The sequence below is a fragment of the Peromyscus leucopus genome, chromosome 20 (genome assembly GCF_004664715.2).
Source record: "Peromyscus leucopus breed LL Stock chromosome 20, UCI_PerLeu_2.1, whole genome shotgun sequence".
Lineage (NCBI taxonomy): Eukaryota > Metazoa > Chordata > Mammalia > Rodentia > Cricetidae > Peromyscus > Peromyscus leucopus.
The window spans coordinates 18,250,699-18,264,436 of record NC_051080.1 but is presented as its reverse complement, the minus strand read 5'-3'; the positions used below and the strand labels follow the sequence as shown (position 1 = coordinate 18,264,436).

Here is a 13,738-nt window from a genome sequence, read left to right as displayed (position 1 = left end):
AATTCCTGGGAATCTGATCTCCTCTTCTGCCCTCCAAGGACCAGGCACACACATGGTACACACACCTACATATATGCAAACAAACCATTATACACATAAAATAAATAATGACTAAAAAAATAAAACTATAGCTCGATCTGGGATATCTTAGTGGCAGAGCACACAAAGAACCCTGGCGTTAGTGCCCAGTACTGAAAAAAAAAATAGTGATTAAAGGTTAAAAAACCCTGAATATTGAGATTCAAGCTTGCTGGACATGAATACCACCTCAGTGTGGTAGCATTCCTACTGCTGGGAGGCTCTCCTAGGCAGGGGATGACATATGGTGTCCCTCTCTTCTCTTGGTCCAGTTGGGCGGCCTTGCTGTGCCCAGCAGGGGACCCCAGATGAAAGGGGACCAGTGCTCCTGTTGTCAACCCCAGCCCTGGGCACAGTCTCGGGAGCTCGGAAAACAGGAGCAGAGGGGACCAAGCGAAAGAAGTGAGTCAGGGAAGCTGAGGGGAGAAAGAGGTGTGGGCAGGACAGGTTTTTCTGGTGCGCTCTCCAGGGCTAGGGATGATTGCACAGAGGCATGGAGAAATCTGTGCATGTGTGTGGAGGACACATGTCCCAGGACGTGGAGGGAAGGCTCCCACAGGGTAGGTCTTGGCTAGCCTAGCATTCACTGTCTGTGACCAAGAGGAAAGCAAGTGTAACTCACCCGTCATAGCTGTCTGTGTTGATCTCGTATAAGGTCTCCTTGGCTTGATTGGCATGCTCAGTAACTGTGGGGGAAACATAACACGGGACCGTTCATCTTCACATCTTGGAGCCCGTGTGTAAGCAAACTGCCAACGGATGTTATTTTATAAGAGTAAGTCCCATCTCGACTCACCTCACTCCCTCTTACGGAAGAGTAAAGCAGCCTCTATGGGAAACACCCATCTTAGGATCCATTCTACCAGGCGAGACCTGACATTCTTCACGCTTGTCAACAACTGATTGTTTTTATTTTCAACTTATGTGCATGAGTGTCTGCCTGCACGTGTGTATGTATGAGCACCATGTGCAAGCAGTGCCCGTGGAAGAGGTCAGTGGATCCCTCAAGACAAGTGTTACATACAGGGGGTTGTGAGCTGGGAACTGAACCCTGGTTCTCTGCAAGAGCAGCCAGTGCTCCTAACCACTGAGTCATCTCTCCAGCCTCAACAAATAGTTGATTTGACAGTAATTCGAATAAGTGCAGCTTCTGTTACACTTATTCCTTAGTATACGAGTTACTTTAAACTTTTCAGAATGCACCAGAATGGAAGAAGATAAGTGGGGGGCTGGAGAGATGGCTCAGAGGTTAAGAATACTGGCTGCTCTTCCAGAGGTCCTGAGTTCAATTCCCAGCACCCACATGGTGGCTCACAACCATCTGTAATGAGATCTGGTGCCCTCTTCTGGCATACAGGCAGAACACTGTATACATAATAACTAAATAAATCTTTAAAAAAGAAGAAGATAAGGCTAGCCCACAATCCTTATACTCAGTGTGATAAAGCAAAATTATTAGTGAAATTTATTGCTCACTCAATTCTGTGTCTGCAGTTTCCCATATCACAATCTTTTTTGTTTGTTTGTTTGGTTTGGTTTTTGGTTTTTGGTTTTTCAAGACAGGGTTTTCCTGTGTAGCCCTGGCTATCCTGGAACTCTGTGTAGACCAGGCTGGCCTTGAACTCAGAGATCCACCTGCCTCTGTCTCCTGAATGTTTGGGATTAAAGGTGTGTGTGACCACCTGGCTATCACAATTTTTCATGGTTTAGAATCTTTTGAAAATGCCCCTTTAAGCTGCCGTATACTGTTGCTCTGGATTCACCATGATTCTATGTTCACATCTCCTGCTGAGGGCATCTGCACTGTTTCCAGTATCCTGTTATCATGAAGCAATGCTGGGATACCTGAGTGCTTCAGTCTTGGTGTGTTTCTGACTGTGCTCAGATTTGGGAAGCATGGGATATCGGGATAACCTCTTCATTTTTTTTTTAAAACTTTTGACTTATATTGCTATAATGAGCTTTTTTTTTTTTTTTTTTTTTGGGATGCAGAGTCTTACTATGAGACCAGGCTGGCCTCCAACCCCTAGTCCTCCTGCTTCAGCCTCCTGAGTGCTGGGATTACAGCCAGGGCCAGCTGCACTAAGTGTCTTGCTAACAGGATTGTAGCAAGCCCCTGAAGGGCAGCAGGAGCAGTGGACCATGTCTGTCTCCCCTCTGAAGCCAGCATTGCACTCATGACGGAGTGCTATGACATGGGGTTAAGGCATGTTTTGCAAAATGACCCATGTGTGACATTCTCAGACATTCATTGCTCGTATCTTTTCCTGCAAGGACCTCCTGCCCTCAAATTCTATTCTTTAATCTCGTTGTTCCTGTGAGTACTTTATAGGCAAAGTACATTAAGTACATTATTTCTTTTGCATTCTTCCAGCTGAGAGTAAAACTTCAGCTGAGTTTTGAAATGATCATCTAAGCTAAAGTCCCCTCCAGCGGTGGCATGTGAGTCTCTCTCAAGGTGGCCTCTGCATACACCCCCCTCCCACCCCATGCCCAATACACTTACTGATGATTTCGGTGGTGATGGAAGCCAAGGTGAATAGAGGTGCCACTTTTTTTTCATAGATGTGCTTGCCCTGACCTTTTCCTCCGAAAGGGTTGATAAATACCAGCAGGTGCTTTGGTCTTGAAGCTGCAAAACAACATCCACAGAGGTCAGTCACAATGAGTGCAATGAATTCAAACTCCATCAGCCTGCTGCTGGTGAAGAGCTGATGGGTTTTGACAAAGAATTCTTGGTCATCAAGGGAGAAAAGTGACCGGCCGTTGAGATGAGGGTGGGGCTTTGCACACATGTGGGGCATCAGGAAGGTCCTGGCCTGGCATGAGCAAGGATGGCTGTAGCTCTGTCTGCCCATGGGAAGGACGAGGCTTTTGAGAACAAGAAAGAGATGGGAATACAGAGAGAGGCAGGAGGAGAGGCAGACAGACACACAGAGAGACAGATGAGTCAACTGGGCAGACAATGGGAAGAGAGGCTCCCACAGCATCCTAGGCCTGGCCCCAGCCCTTCCTTCAGGCTTAGCCAGTGCCTGGGTGTTGTGGAATATTATTTTAACTATGGAAAGATGTGCTACATCTTTATGTTGCAGAATATTACTTTAACTATGTAAAGGTGTATTGCATTTGTTTACACTGCATTTGTTTAACTATGTAAAGATATGTTACATTTATTTATGCTACATTTGTTTAACAATGTAATGATGTGTTACCTTGTCTGCCTAAGGCACCTGATTGGTCTAATAAAAAGCTGAATGGCCAATAGCTAGGCAGGAGAGGGATAGGTGCGATTGGTGGGCAGAGACAATAAGTAGGAGGAGGAATCTAGGTGAGATAGAGAGAGAGAAGGCACCAGGGGCCAAACAGACAGACAGACAGACATGGAAGTAGCAGGAAAAGTAGGACATACAGCCCCAACCAAAATGTAGATGAAGAGAAACAGGTTAAATTAAGTTATAAGAGCTAGTTAGAAACAAGCATAAACTAAGGCCAAACATTCATAACTAATAAGTCTCCATGTCATGATTTGAGAGCTGGTTGGTGGCCCAGAAAAATCCTGCTACATCTGGGTTTCTTGAGGCACCCCTATTTCCCTATGAAACACCCATTGTGGTGGTATTGTGTTCCCCAAAATATTGTGTACTCTAATAAATTTATCTGGGGTCAGAGAACAGACAGCCACTAGATACAAAGGCTAGAAAATGGTGGCACTCACACCTTTAATCCTAGCATTCCAGAGATAGAAATCCCTCTGGATCTCTGTGAGTTCAAGGCCACATTGGAAATAGCCAAGCATGGTGACACACACCTTTAATCCCAGAAAGCCAGCCTTTAATCCCAGGGAGTGGTGGTAGAAAGCAGAAAGATATATAAGGCGTGAGGACCAGAAACTAGAAGATTTTGGCTGGTTAAGATTTTGGCTGGTTAAGCATTCAAGCTTTTGAGCAGTAATTCAGCTGAGACCCATTCCGGATGAGGACTCAGAGGCCTCCAGTCTGAGGAGACAAGACCAGCTGAGGATCCGGCAAGGTGAGATAGCTGTGGCTTATTCTGTCTCTCTGATCTACCAGCATTGACCCCGATAACTGGCCTTGAGTTTGATTTTATTAATAAGAACTTTTAAGATTCCTGCTACACACCCATACATCTATTTTGGTTGATTCAAGTATATTCTGCCACGTACATCTAACAAATCACAGTAACATGAAGGAAGATGCCCAAGGAACCCCAAGATGAAAGTCTATGTCCAAACCAGGACATGGTGTTCATCACTGCACTATTTAGATTAGCCAGCAAGAGCTGCCCCATATCCAAGGGGGTGAGTAAATGCGAACAGCTGACTATGGATCACATACCCATGGGATGAGTGGGTGACTAACCTCTAGCTGTGGGGCACATACCCAGAGAGTGGGTGAGTGGTTAACGACTAACCATGGGGTACATGCCCATAGGTAGGGCACCACCAAGTAGACAGATGTGAAAAGCACCAGGCTGGGGTCCAGGATGTATACAAGATAGCTCACCCCCGTGACTCCATTTACACTAGACTCTAGTGGCGAAAAAAGACAAAGCCAATTGGGAGGGAGGATGCTCTTCTAACTAGAGAAAATGGAAATATAGTGTGTTGGGAGTGGAGCTCGTGACAGAGTGCTTGTGGAGCCTGAACGGGGCCTTAGGTTCCGCTTCTACACCAAAAAAGGTAAGAGATTGGGAGAGAAAGAAAGGAAAGAGAGGGAAGAAAGAAAGGCAGGCAGGCAGGCAGGTAAACCAAACCTGGAGGGAATTTCAGGGGGCATGCAGTTTCCAAAATCTGCCAGGCATGGTGGTGCAACACCTGTAATTCCAATACTTGGGAGTTAATAGTAGAAAGATCAGAAGTTCAAGGCCGGACTTGGCTACATAGAAAATTCAGGGCCAGCCTGGGGTACATCAGACCCACTCTCAAAATAAACAGGTAAAAACAAACAAATCCCAAATGAAGAAACTTAGAATAGGTTTGTTTCATATTTTATCATTTCAAGTTGTCTCAGAAAAGCCAGGTACAGGGCCAAGGAGATAGCTTGGTAAAGTAAGTGTTCGCTGGGCACATATGAGGGACCTGAGTTCCAATCCTCTGCACTCACAGAAAAGCTGGTGAAGTGCCAGGCATAGGGACACACACCTTTAATCCAAGCACGTGGGAGGCAGAGGCAGGCAGATCTGAGTTCAAGGCTGGCCTGGTCTACTATCTAAAGAGAGACCCTGTCTCAAAACACAGAAGACAAAACAAAGCAAAAAAGCCAGGTGAAGACCCAGAGTTGGGAAGATCGCAGAGACAGGAGGATTGCTGGGATTGGCTGGCCAGCCAGTCTAGTCAAATCATCGAGCTCCAGGTTCAGCCAGAGACCTTGTCTCCAAAAATAGTGAGTGACAGAGAGAGAACCCTGGTCTGAAGTCAGCCTCTGGCCTCCACACACATGTGCACACACACAAATAAATAAATGCCTTCCTACTAAGAATTCCCAGGCCTAAACAGTTTCTTCACGGAAGTCCCTCAAACTACTTAAGAAACCCAGTCTCCATCATGTGTGACCTTTTCCAAAGGACAGGAAAAGAAGCATTTCCGAGTGATTCGAAAGAAGTCACTGTGACCTTCGAGGCAAAGCCAGACAGGGATGTCTCAGAAAGGAAGTCACAAGCCTACTTCTCCCTGAGCCTAGGTGCGAACTCCTAAATGAGGCATCAGGAAGTCAGATGCAGTGATATAGAAAGGATTTGAAGGTCACAGGCGAGATGGCTGCTGCAGTAGGGAGAGTGTTAACAACCAGACCTGAGGGCGTTTTACTAACAGTTCTTAAATCCAACACCCGCGACCAAACAAACAAACCGATTTGTCAAATCGGGATCCTTAAAGGAGAATTCCCTCTACGTGATGAAGCTAACGGAGCCCTTTCGTTCCTTGTGGTGTATCCCCAAAGTCAGGACTGAGTCACCAATGTTGCGGTCACACTGCATGTGTGGAAAGGAAGAAAAAGAAGGTGGTCCATGCAAGCCTTAGAACTAATAAGTAGGTGTGATAAGGAGAATCATGAACTTTTATTAAGTGTCTGTGTTCAGCTGGATCCTCCAGCTCACTCCTGCATAATCTGGAAAGCCCCATTCCTGTCTCTCTCTCTCTCTCCAAACCCCACCCACTCAGAGAGTCCCCAAACAAAGGAAAGGCACCAAAAAGCCCAGTTCCACATTCTTGGTGGCTACTGCAGCTTCCTCCCCTGAAGACGCCAGCCACTCAAGTCCCGGCCTAAAGTGCTCGGCTTTTGATCATCCTTGAGCACAAACCCAGCTTGTGGAGGATACGTCATCACCCCTCACCTACAACCTATAAAGTCTCCTTGCTTTAGTTTGCTTCTCCGGCCTGGATCTCTGGGACTGGAGAACCTGCCTGGGAGTTGCTTTGCTCAAATAAACTTGTTCTTATAGTTTTTCAATTTGGCTTGATCCAGTGTACTGCATAGGCAGAGCACCCACGTAGCTCAGTGCCAGGGGATCCAGCACCCTCTTCTGGCCACCGTGGACACTGTGCACAAATGTTGTACACACATAAATGGAATCAAAGCACTCATACATAAAATAAAAATGAAACATTTTTAGCTGGGCAGTGGTGGCGCATGCCTTTAATCCCAGCACTCGGGAGGCAGAGCCAGGTGGATCTCTATGAGTTCGAGGCCAGCCTGGTCTACAGAATGAGATCCAGGACAGGCACCAAAATGACACAGAGAAACCCTGTCTCAAAAAAAAATAAATAAATAAAATAAAAATAAATAAATAAATAAAACATTTTAAAAAGATACATTAAAGGGCTAGGGTTGAAGAGATGGCCCATTAGTTTAGAGCACTTGCTGCTCATGCAGAGGACCCGGGTTCAACCCCCAGGACTAACATGGTGGCTCACGACCACCCATAATTCCAATCCAGGGGGAGTCCGACACTTTCTTCTGACCTCTTCGAGCACCAGGCATGCACACGGTCTACCCACATACAAGCAGGCAAAACACACACACACACACAGAGACACACACAGACACACACAGACACACACACAGAGACACACAGACACACACACACACACAAAGTGTAAAAAGAATGTTAAAAATACATTAAACATCTGGGGAGATAGTGCATTTGGTAAAGAGCTTTCAAAGCAAGCAGCAAGATCATTTCAGTCCATGTTCATAGTTTTTCAAAAGCCAGGTGCTGGTATACACACACACACACACACACACACACACACACACACAACCGCAGAGCTGAGGAGGTGGAGACAAGCAGACCTCTGGGGGCCAGCCGCCTAGCCGACCTATTTGGTGAATATCAGGCCAGTGAGAGACACTGTCCAATGGAAAAGTTGGAAGATGCTTGAGGAATGACGCCTGGGGTTGTCTTCTGGTCTCCATAACGACCTGTGCACACACATACAGATACAAAGACAGACAGACAGACAGGCACACACATGCAGAGATAACAACTGGAAGCTAAAACTAGAGCAGCTGATCGTAGAGGCTCGTGTGCCATCTGATGGCTGTGGGAGTTTCCTGTGAGCGACAGAGAAATAATAAATTCTCCAGGATTCCAAGGCAGTCCGAGCCTGTAGGATCAAGCCTGACTAATGACCCAGCCTGGTAGAAACATGACTTGGTGGGAGGCGAGGCAAGCAGGGAGGGGGGTGGGGCTGGGGAGGGAGGAGGAAGAGTCAGGAGACCAGGGGAGAAAGCAGGAGAAACTGAGGCAGCCCAGAGAGTAGCAGCCAAGGGACAGAGCTGGTAACAGAAGATCTAGAAACTCGGGGTGATCTTAAAAAGGGCAGTGGGTGGGGAACTCCAGTACCAGGGGAAAATAGAATTCAGAAAAAAAAAAAAAAAAAAAAAAAAAACAGTTCTAACCACCCTCCGGTAATCCAGAGATGTGTTTCATGAATAGGCCTGGGAGTTGAGCAGTTTCAAAGACCTTATAACCCAGTTCTCTCTCTCCTCTCTCCCCTCCTCCCCTCTCCTCCCTCCTCCCCTCCCTCCCCCCTTTTATTATATCATGTATGTGTGGAAGTGAGAAGAGCCAACTTCAAGGAATAGTCTCTTTCTGGCAGACAGGTTCTGGAGACGGAAGTGAAGTTCTCCGGCCTGGTGGCGGGTGGCGGGTGGCCGCCCTCTTTTCTCTTTCTTTTTCTTTTTCAGTGCTGTGAGATAGTCTCACTGGGCAGTCCAGGCCAGTGTGGGACTAGAAATCCCCCTGCCTCCCTCCTAAGGGCTGGAACCACAAGGGCATGCTGGCCTTTTTTTTTTTTTTTAAGATTTATTTATTTATTATGTATTACAGATGGTTGTAAGCCACCATGTGGGAATTGAACTCAGGACCTCTGGAAGAGCAGTCAGTGCTCTTAACCTCTGAGCCATCTCTCCAGTCCGCGTGCTGGCCTTTTACAATTCACTTTTCACTTGCTTTTGCTTCACTTTTTACTCCTTTATTTGGTGTGTGTGTGTGCACACGTGCTCACGAGTTCGTACACTCAAGTGCACACGTGGAATGCGTGGAGGTCAGAGCATGGCTTGAAGGATGTGGTTCTCTCCTTCCCACCACATGGATCCTGGGGGTGGAACTCAGGTCCCGTGTGCTGGTGGCAAGTGCCTTTACTCATGGAGCCCTCTCACTGGCCCTACAATTTACTTTTTTTTTTTTTTTTTTTTTTTGGCTTTTTTGAGACAGGGTTTCTCTGTGTAGCTTTGCGCCTTTCCTGGAACTCACTTGGTAGCCCAGGCTGGCCTCGAACTCACAGAGATCCGCCTGCCTCTGCCTCCCGAGTGCTGGGATTAAAGGCGTGCGCCACCACCGCCCGGCCTCCTACAATTTACTTTTTAAAATGCATATGCCAACTTAACCCCCAAAAGGTGAAATGCTAACCTGTGCAATGTTGTATCTATAGTCGACGTCTATAGCATAATTGTGGCCTTTGTGCATAAGGTTATAACATAACCCGGTGTCACAGGTGCAAAAAAAACAGGTGACAGAGAAATAGTCCCTTAGCACACACTAACCTGGCACTGGGCTCTGCTGCATTTCAGAGGCCACACTCCCGGAAGACAGGAGGTGGCTCCCCCCACATCCTGGCCAGTCCTCATTTGTACCTGGAATGTATTTGTATCCACTCCACTGACAGAGAAAGAAACTGAGGCTTTGGGGGGGCCTAAGGGATGTGCCTCAGTCTCACTGCTGGTAAGCAGGGGCTGGGCCGGGACTCCGGCTGCGGAGTCTACACACTTCGGCGACGCCGCTGCGCTGCGGCCCTCTACGTAGCAGACAGAAAAACAAATCAAAGGGATCCATCACGTCCACCTGGGTCAGGTCACTGAGTCCTGCGTTTGCCACCACAGCGGTGCTGCCTGGCAACAAATCCGAACGCTCGCGCACGTACTCAGGCTCTCCAGCAGCTCGCGAAGGGTTTGCAGCCACAGGTGACACAGCTGCTCGTCGGCACTCCAGAAGGTCACCTGTGCCCACTTCCAGCGGTGGTGGCGCGCTCGCTTCACACAGTGCACTGCACGGAAACCAACACGGGCGGGTTAGCAGGGTCAGCAGGCTCGGCCGGCAGCTCTGGGAAGCGAGACCTCGCGGGCTTTGCTAGCTGGAGCTCCACGGGCTTTGCTAGCTGGAGCTCCACGGGTGTCTCAGCCTGTCCTCTCACTGCTGGAGTGCAAGGGGGGCACCGAGCAACCGTCTCGGGGAGTTCAGCTGTGCCCCCTTGCAAAAGATCATCCCAGCTGGGCGGGGTAGGGAGTTTACACCCACTTCGGAGAGGCCCAGATGAGGGCAAGAGCGTCTCACCTGGGTAGCCAGCGGCCCCGCTAGCACCTGGCAGTGTGGCCTGAGGCCAGGGGGTGGGGCTAGGCTATATAAAGGGGAGGAAACTAAAGCTGGGGCTCAGCCTCTGTGGCTAGAGGGAAGTCCTCGCCCCTGTCGGATGAGGCTGTCCCGGCACAGCCCACAGGGCGAGAGGCACCCACACCCCTGTAAGTAACCCCTCACCTACGTTCTGTAAGGATGCCCAATAAAGTCATTGGTTCCCCCAGAGCGACCTTTGGCGCTAAACTGCCTGTGTTTGTGTCCTTGGGACCTTGGGAGGAGGAAGAATTTTAGCGACCCATGGCAATCGCTTTACGCGCTGAGCCTTCTTCCCAGCCCAGAAAGTTGATGCTAAATAATTGCTATCAGGGGGCTGGAGAGATGGCTCAGTGGTTAAGAGCACCGACTGCTCTTCCAGAGGTCCTGAGTTCCATTCCCAGCAACCACATGGTGGCTCACAACCATCTGTAATGAGATCTGGTGCCCTCTTCTGGCCTGCAGGGACACATGCAGGCAGAATACTGTATACATAATAAATAAATAAATCTTTATCGGGAGTTGGGGATTTAGCTCAGTGGTAGAGCGCTTGTCTAGCAAGCACAAGGCCTTGGGTTTGGCCCTCAGCTCTGGAAGGGGTGGTGGTGGTGGGGAAATAAAGGCTCTTTGCTTAAAAAAAAAAAGAAAAAGGAACATCAGCTATGTGCTAAAAGGTATGATACTTACCCCTAACAATTACCCTGAGACCAGAGACCTCACTTCACAGAAGAAAAAAAAATTGCTATCAGAGTCTATGGGGCTGGAAAGATGGCTCAGCAGTTAAGAGCACTGGCTACTCTTCTAGAGGTCCTGAGTTCAATTCCCAGCAATCACATGGTGGCTCACAACCATCTGTAATGAGAGCTGGCGCCCCCCTCTGGCCTGCAGGCATACATGCAGGCAGAACACTATACATAATAAATAAATCTTAAAAAAAAAAAAAAAAGAAAGAAAAAGAGTCTATGAAGATAAGCCAATCATTGACCTGATCTGTACCCTTCTTTGTAGTCTACATGGAGCTAAAGGGGGGGCCTGGCAAGCACCCAGGCTCTCTCACCTGTGAATGCGAACGGGTTTTCCATTTTCTGCCATCGGCCACTAGAGGATTGTTTCTCATGAACATCTGTTTCCTCAACAGCGATGATCTCGGACACTGGCACGCAGCAGGCATCTGCAAAGACACCACACTTAGAGCCGAGGACCCATCAGAGCGACACAGACACCTGCAACTCCAAAAGCTGCGCATACTCATTCCTACTCTCCTTAGGAACCCCCAAAAGAAAGGAAGGCTAGGGCTGGCGAGATAGCTCGGCAGGGCAAAGTGCCTGCCTACAAGCTTGAGGGATCTGAGTTGAATCCCTGGGATCTGCATGGGTGGAAGGAGAAACCAACGTCTACAAGTTGTCCTCTGACAACCACATGCACACCATGGCATAAGTCCCCTCCCATAAATAAAATGTAATTATTTAAAAGAAAAGAAGGTAGGTTAGATGTGTCACTCTGAGCTAAGTAACAAGAGGTAGCTTGGTGTCATCAGAGGATTAGGTACAGGCTATGACTTTTCACAGGGTCTGCTCAGCCATTTAACCCACAAGTGCTGAGGGGTCTCCTCGGCCATTTAAGCACTGATCTCTCTGAGCCAACCATTGTACTGCGTGTGACATGTGCTCTGGACATGCTCTCTGCTCTGATGGGTAGAAACTGGCTTAGAAACCCAAGTGGTGATTGGGCGGTGGTGGTGCACGCCTTTAATCCCAGCACTCGGGAGGCAGAGCCAGGCGGATCTCTGTGAGCTCAAGGCCAGCCTGGACTACCAAGTGAGTTCCAGGAAAAGGCGCAAAGCTACACAGAGAAACCCTGTCTCGAAAAACAAAAAAACAAAAAACAAAAACAAAAAAAAAAAAAGAAAAAAAAAAAGAAACCCAAGTGGGATGGGACACATATAACACAGGGCCACCAAGTATGTGAGAGTCAGGGTGAACCCCGAGGAAAAGGGTTCCAGAGAGGCTGGGGTCTGACTGGAAGCAGAAAGACAGGATGCCTTGGATGGGCCCAGACAGAGCAGTGGTTCTCAACCTGTGTGTGAGTCTATGACCCCTTTGGGGGTCACATATCAGATATCCTGCATATTGGATATTTACATTATGATTCATAAGAGTAGTAAAATTACAGTTAGGAGGTAACAACGAAATCATTTTATGGTTGGGGAGGGTCACCACAACATGAGGAACTGTATTAAACGGTAGCAGAGTTAGGAAGGCTGAGAAGCACTGATCAAGAGGATGTCAGCCCCCAACAACCTTCAGGTTTGAGTCTGCTGTTTTGAGATAAGTAAGGTCTCACTACGTATCCCAGGTTAGCCATGGACTCTCAAACCCTCCGGCCTCAGGCTCCTGAGTGCTGGGATTACAAGTGCGTTCCAGCATGCCCGGTACCAAACAATCTCTCTAACCCGGCAGCCCAGAGAGAGGCAGAGGGACCCAAACTTTGCCTGAAGCATGCCGCAATTATTTGGCTCGGATCAAAAGGAAGTTCTTTTGGCTGGGTACGCAGCCGTGGGAAATAACAGGTTCTGACAGAAGCTGTGGGCTCAAGTGGTGTGGTCAGGAAAGGCAGAGAAGATTATAGACAGTAACGCCCTCTTTGAACACAGGCTGGACTCCAGAATGCTTCTTTATGAATCATGGTGTATTTTTGTATGGGTGAACATTGCCTGCTGGCTCCCGAGGTTGGCTCTGAACCCTGCAGTCTAGCTAAAATTCCCCAACTCTTCCACAGCTAAATTAGCAAAGAATGTTGTGTAGCGCCTTGATCCTTTTGTGTTAGTCTCCAAGCTGTTGCCGTGGAAATTGGGTCATCGGAACCTGGGGAGGTGCAACCTGAGCTGTGAAAGGATTGTAGTCCTGTCCCTGGGATCCCCAGAGGCACACACACTGGGGAGGGGCTGAGCTGAGCAGAATCAAGCCCTGTGGAGCCTGTTGTACCACCCTGGGTCTCAGCTCTCCACAGGCAGCTGCCTCCTGGGATTCCCGTTTTTTTCACCATCGCGTCTCCAAAATTCAGTTTTTACCTGCTTCTCATTCTCCCCTCCCTGACTCCCCGCCCCCACCACACACACACACACACACACACACACACACACACACACACACACAGAGCTCCTCTCCACACCTGCACAGGTGAGTGCTCTTCAGGACAGCCCTTGTGGCAGATAGCTGGACACCTACACAGCAAGTAGCTTTGGCACCAGCAGTCAGTTCTCCCACATGACCCTTCCATTCTTCCACAGTTTACCTGCCTTCGCCATTTCTAGAGGTGTTGGCCTGGCCCCACGGAGCCCCCTCCAGATCTTGCACTATTTGTAACCTTGCACTCAATCTCCTGGACTCACCTGGCCTCTGACTGTCCACCTCCTGCCACACCAGGGGGTATGGCTCACCTGCCAGGCTCACCTGCCAGGTGCCCCGCAGTAGGGACAGAACAGTGGTGAGGCAGTGGCCATTTGATAAACAACCTGTGCTTTGAATCTAGGATCCCTGAGAGCAGGCTTCTAACGTCTCCATCTTCAAGCATCTCCACCTCACCATGGTGACTGTTCATAAGAAACAGGTGACAGATGTCACAACTGCTAAACACGACAGTGGAGTAAAGACACGCTTCCAATATTCAGAGGACTGAGAGGCAGGTGACGGTCATGAATTACATCACAAAATAAAAGGCACCAGTGACCCATGCGACAACTCACTTAAAAGAG

The 13,738-nt window shown here is 48.5% G+C and overlaps 1 protein-coding gene across 4 annotated transcripts in view; it reads right to left on the bottom strand.

Annotated features, from left to right (window-relative positions):
- The window catches only part of Cerk (ceramide kinase), a 47,836-nt gene that overhangs the window by 15,501 nt on the left and 18,597 nt on the right, over nt 1-13,738 (bottom strand). For 3 of the 4 annotated variants that reach the window (XM_037197464.1, XM_028878156.2, XM_037197465.1), the window contains exons 2-5: nt 11,042-11,155; nt 9,521-9,643; nt 2,585-2,710; nt 701-764 (exon numbers count right to left, since the gene is read on the bottom strand). In XM_037197464.1, coding sequence (XP_037053359.1) covers nt 701-764; nt 2,585-2,710; nt 9,521-9,643; nt 11,042-11,155 — 427 coding nt within the window. The remainder of the gene's footprint in view (nt 1-700; nt 765-2,584; nt 2,711-9,520; nt 9,644-11,041; nt 11,156-13,738) is intronic. The other variant, XM_028878157.2, reaches the window with a different exon arrangement.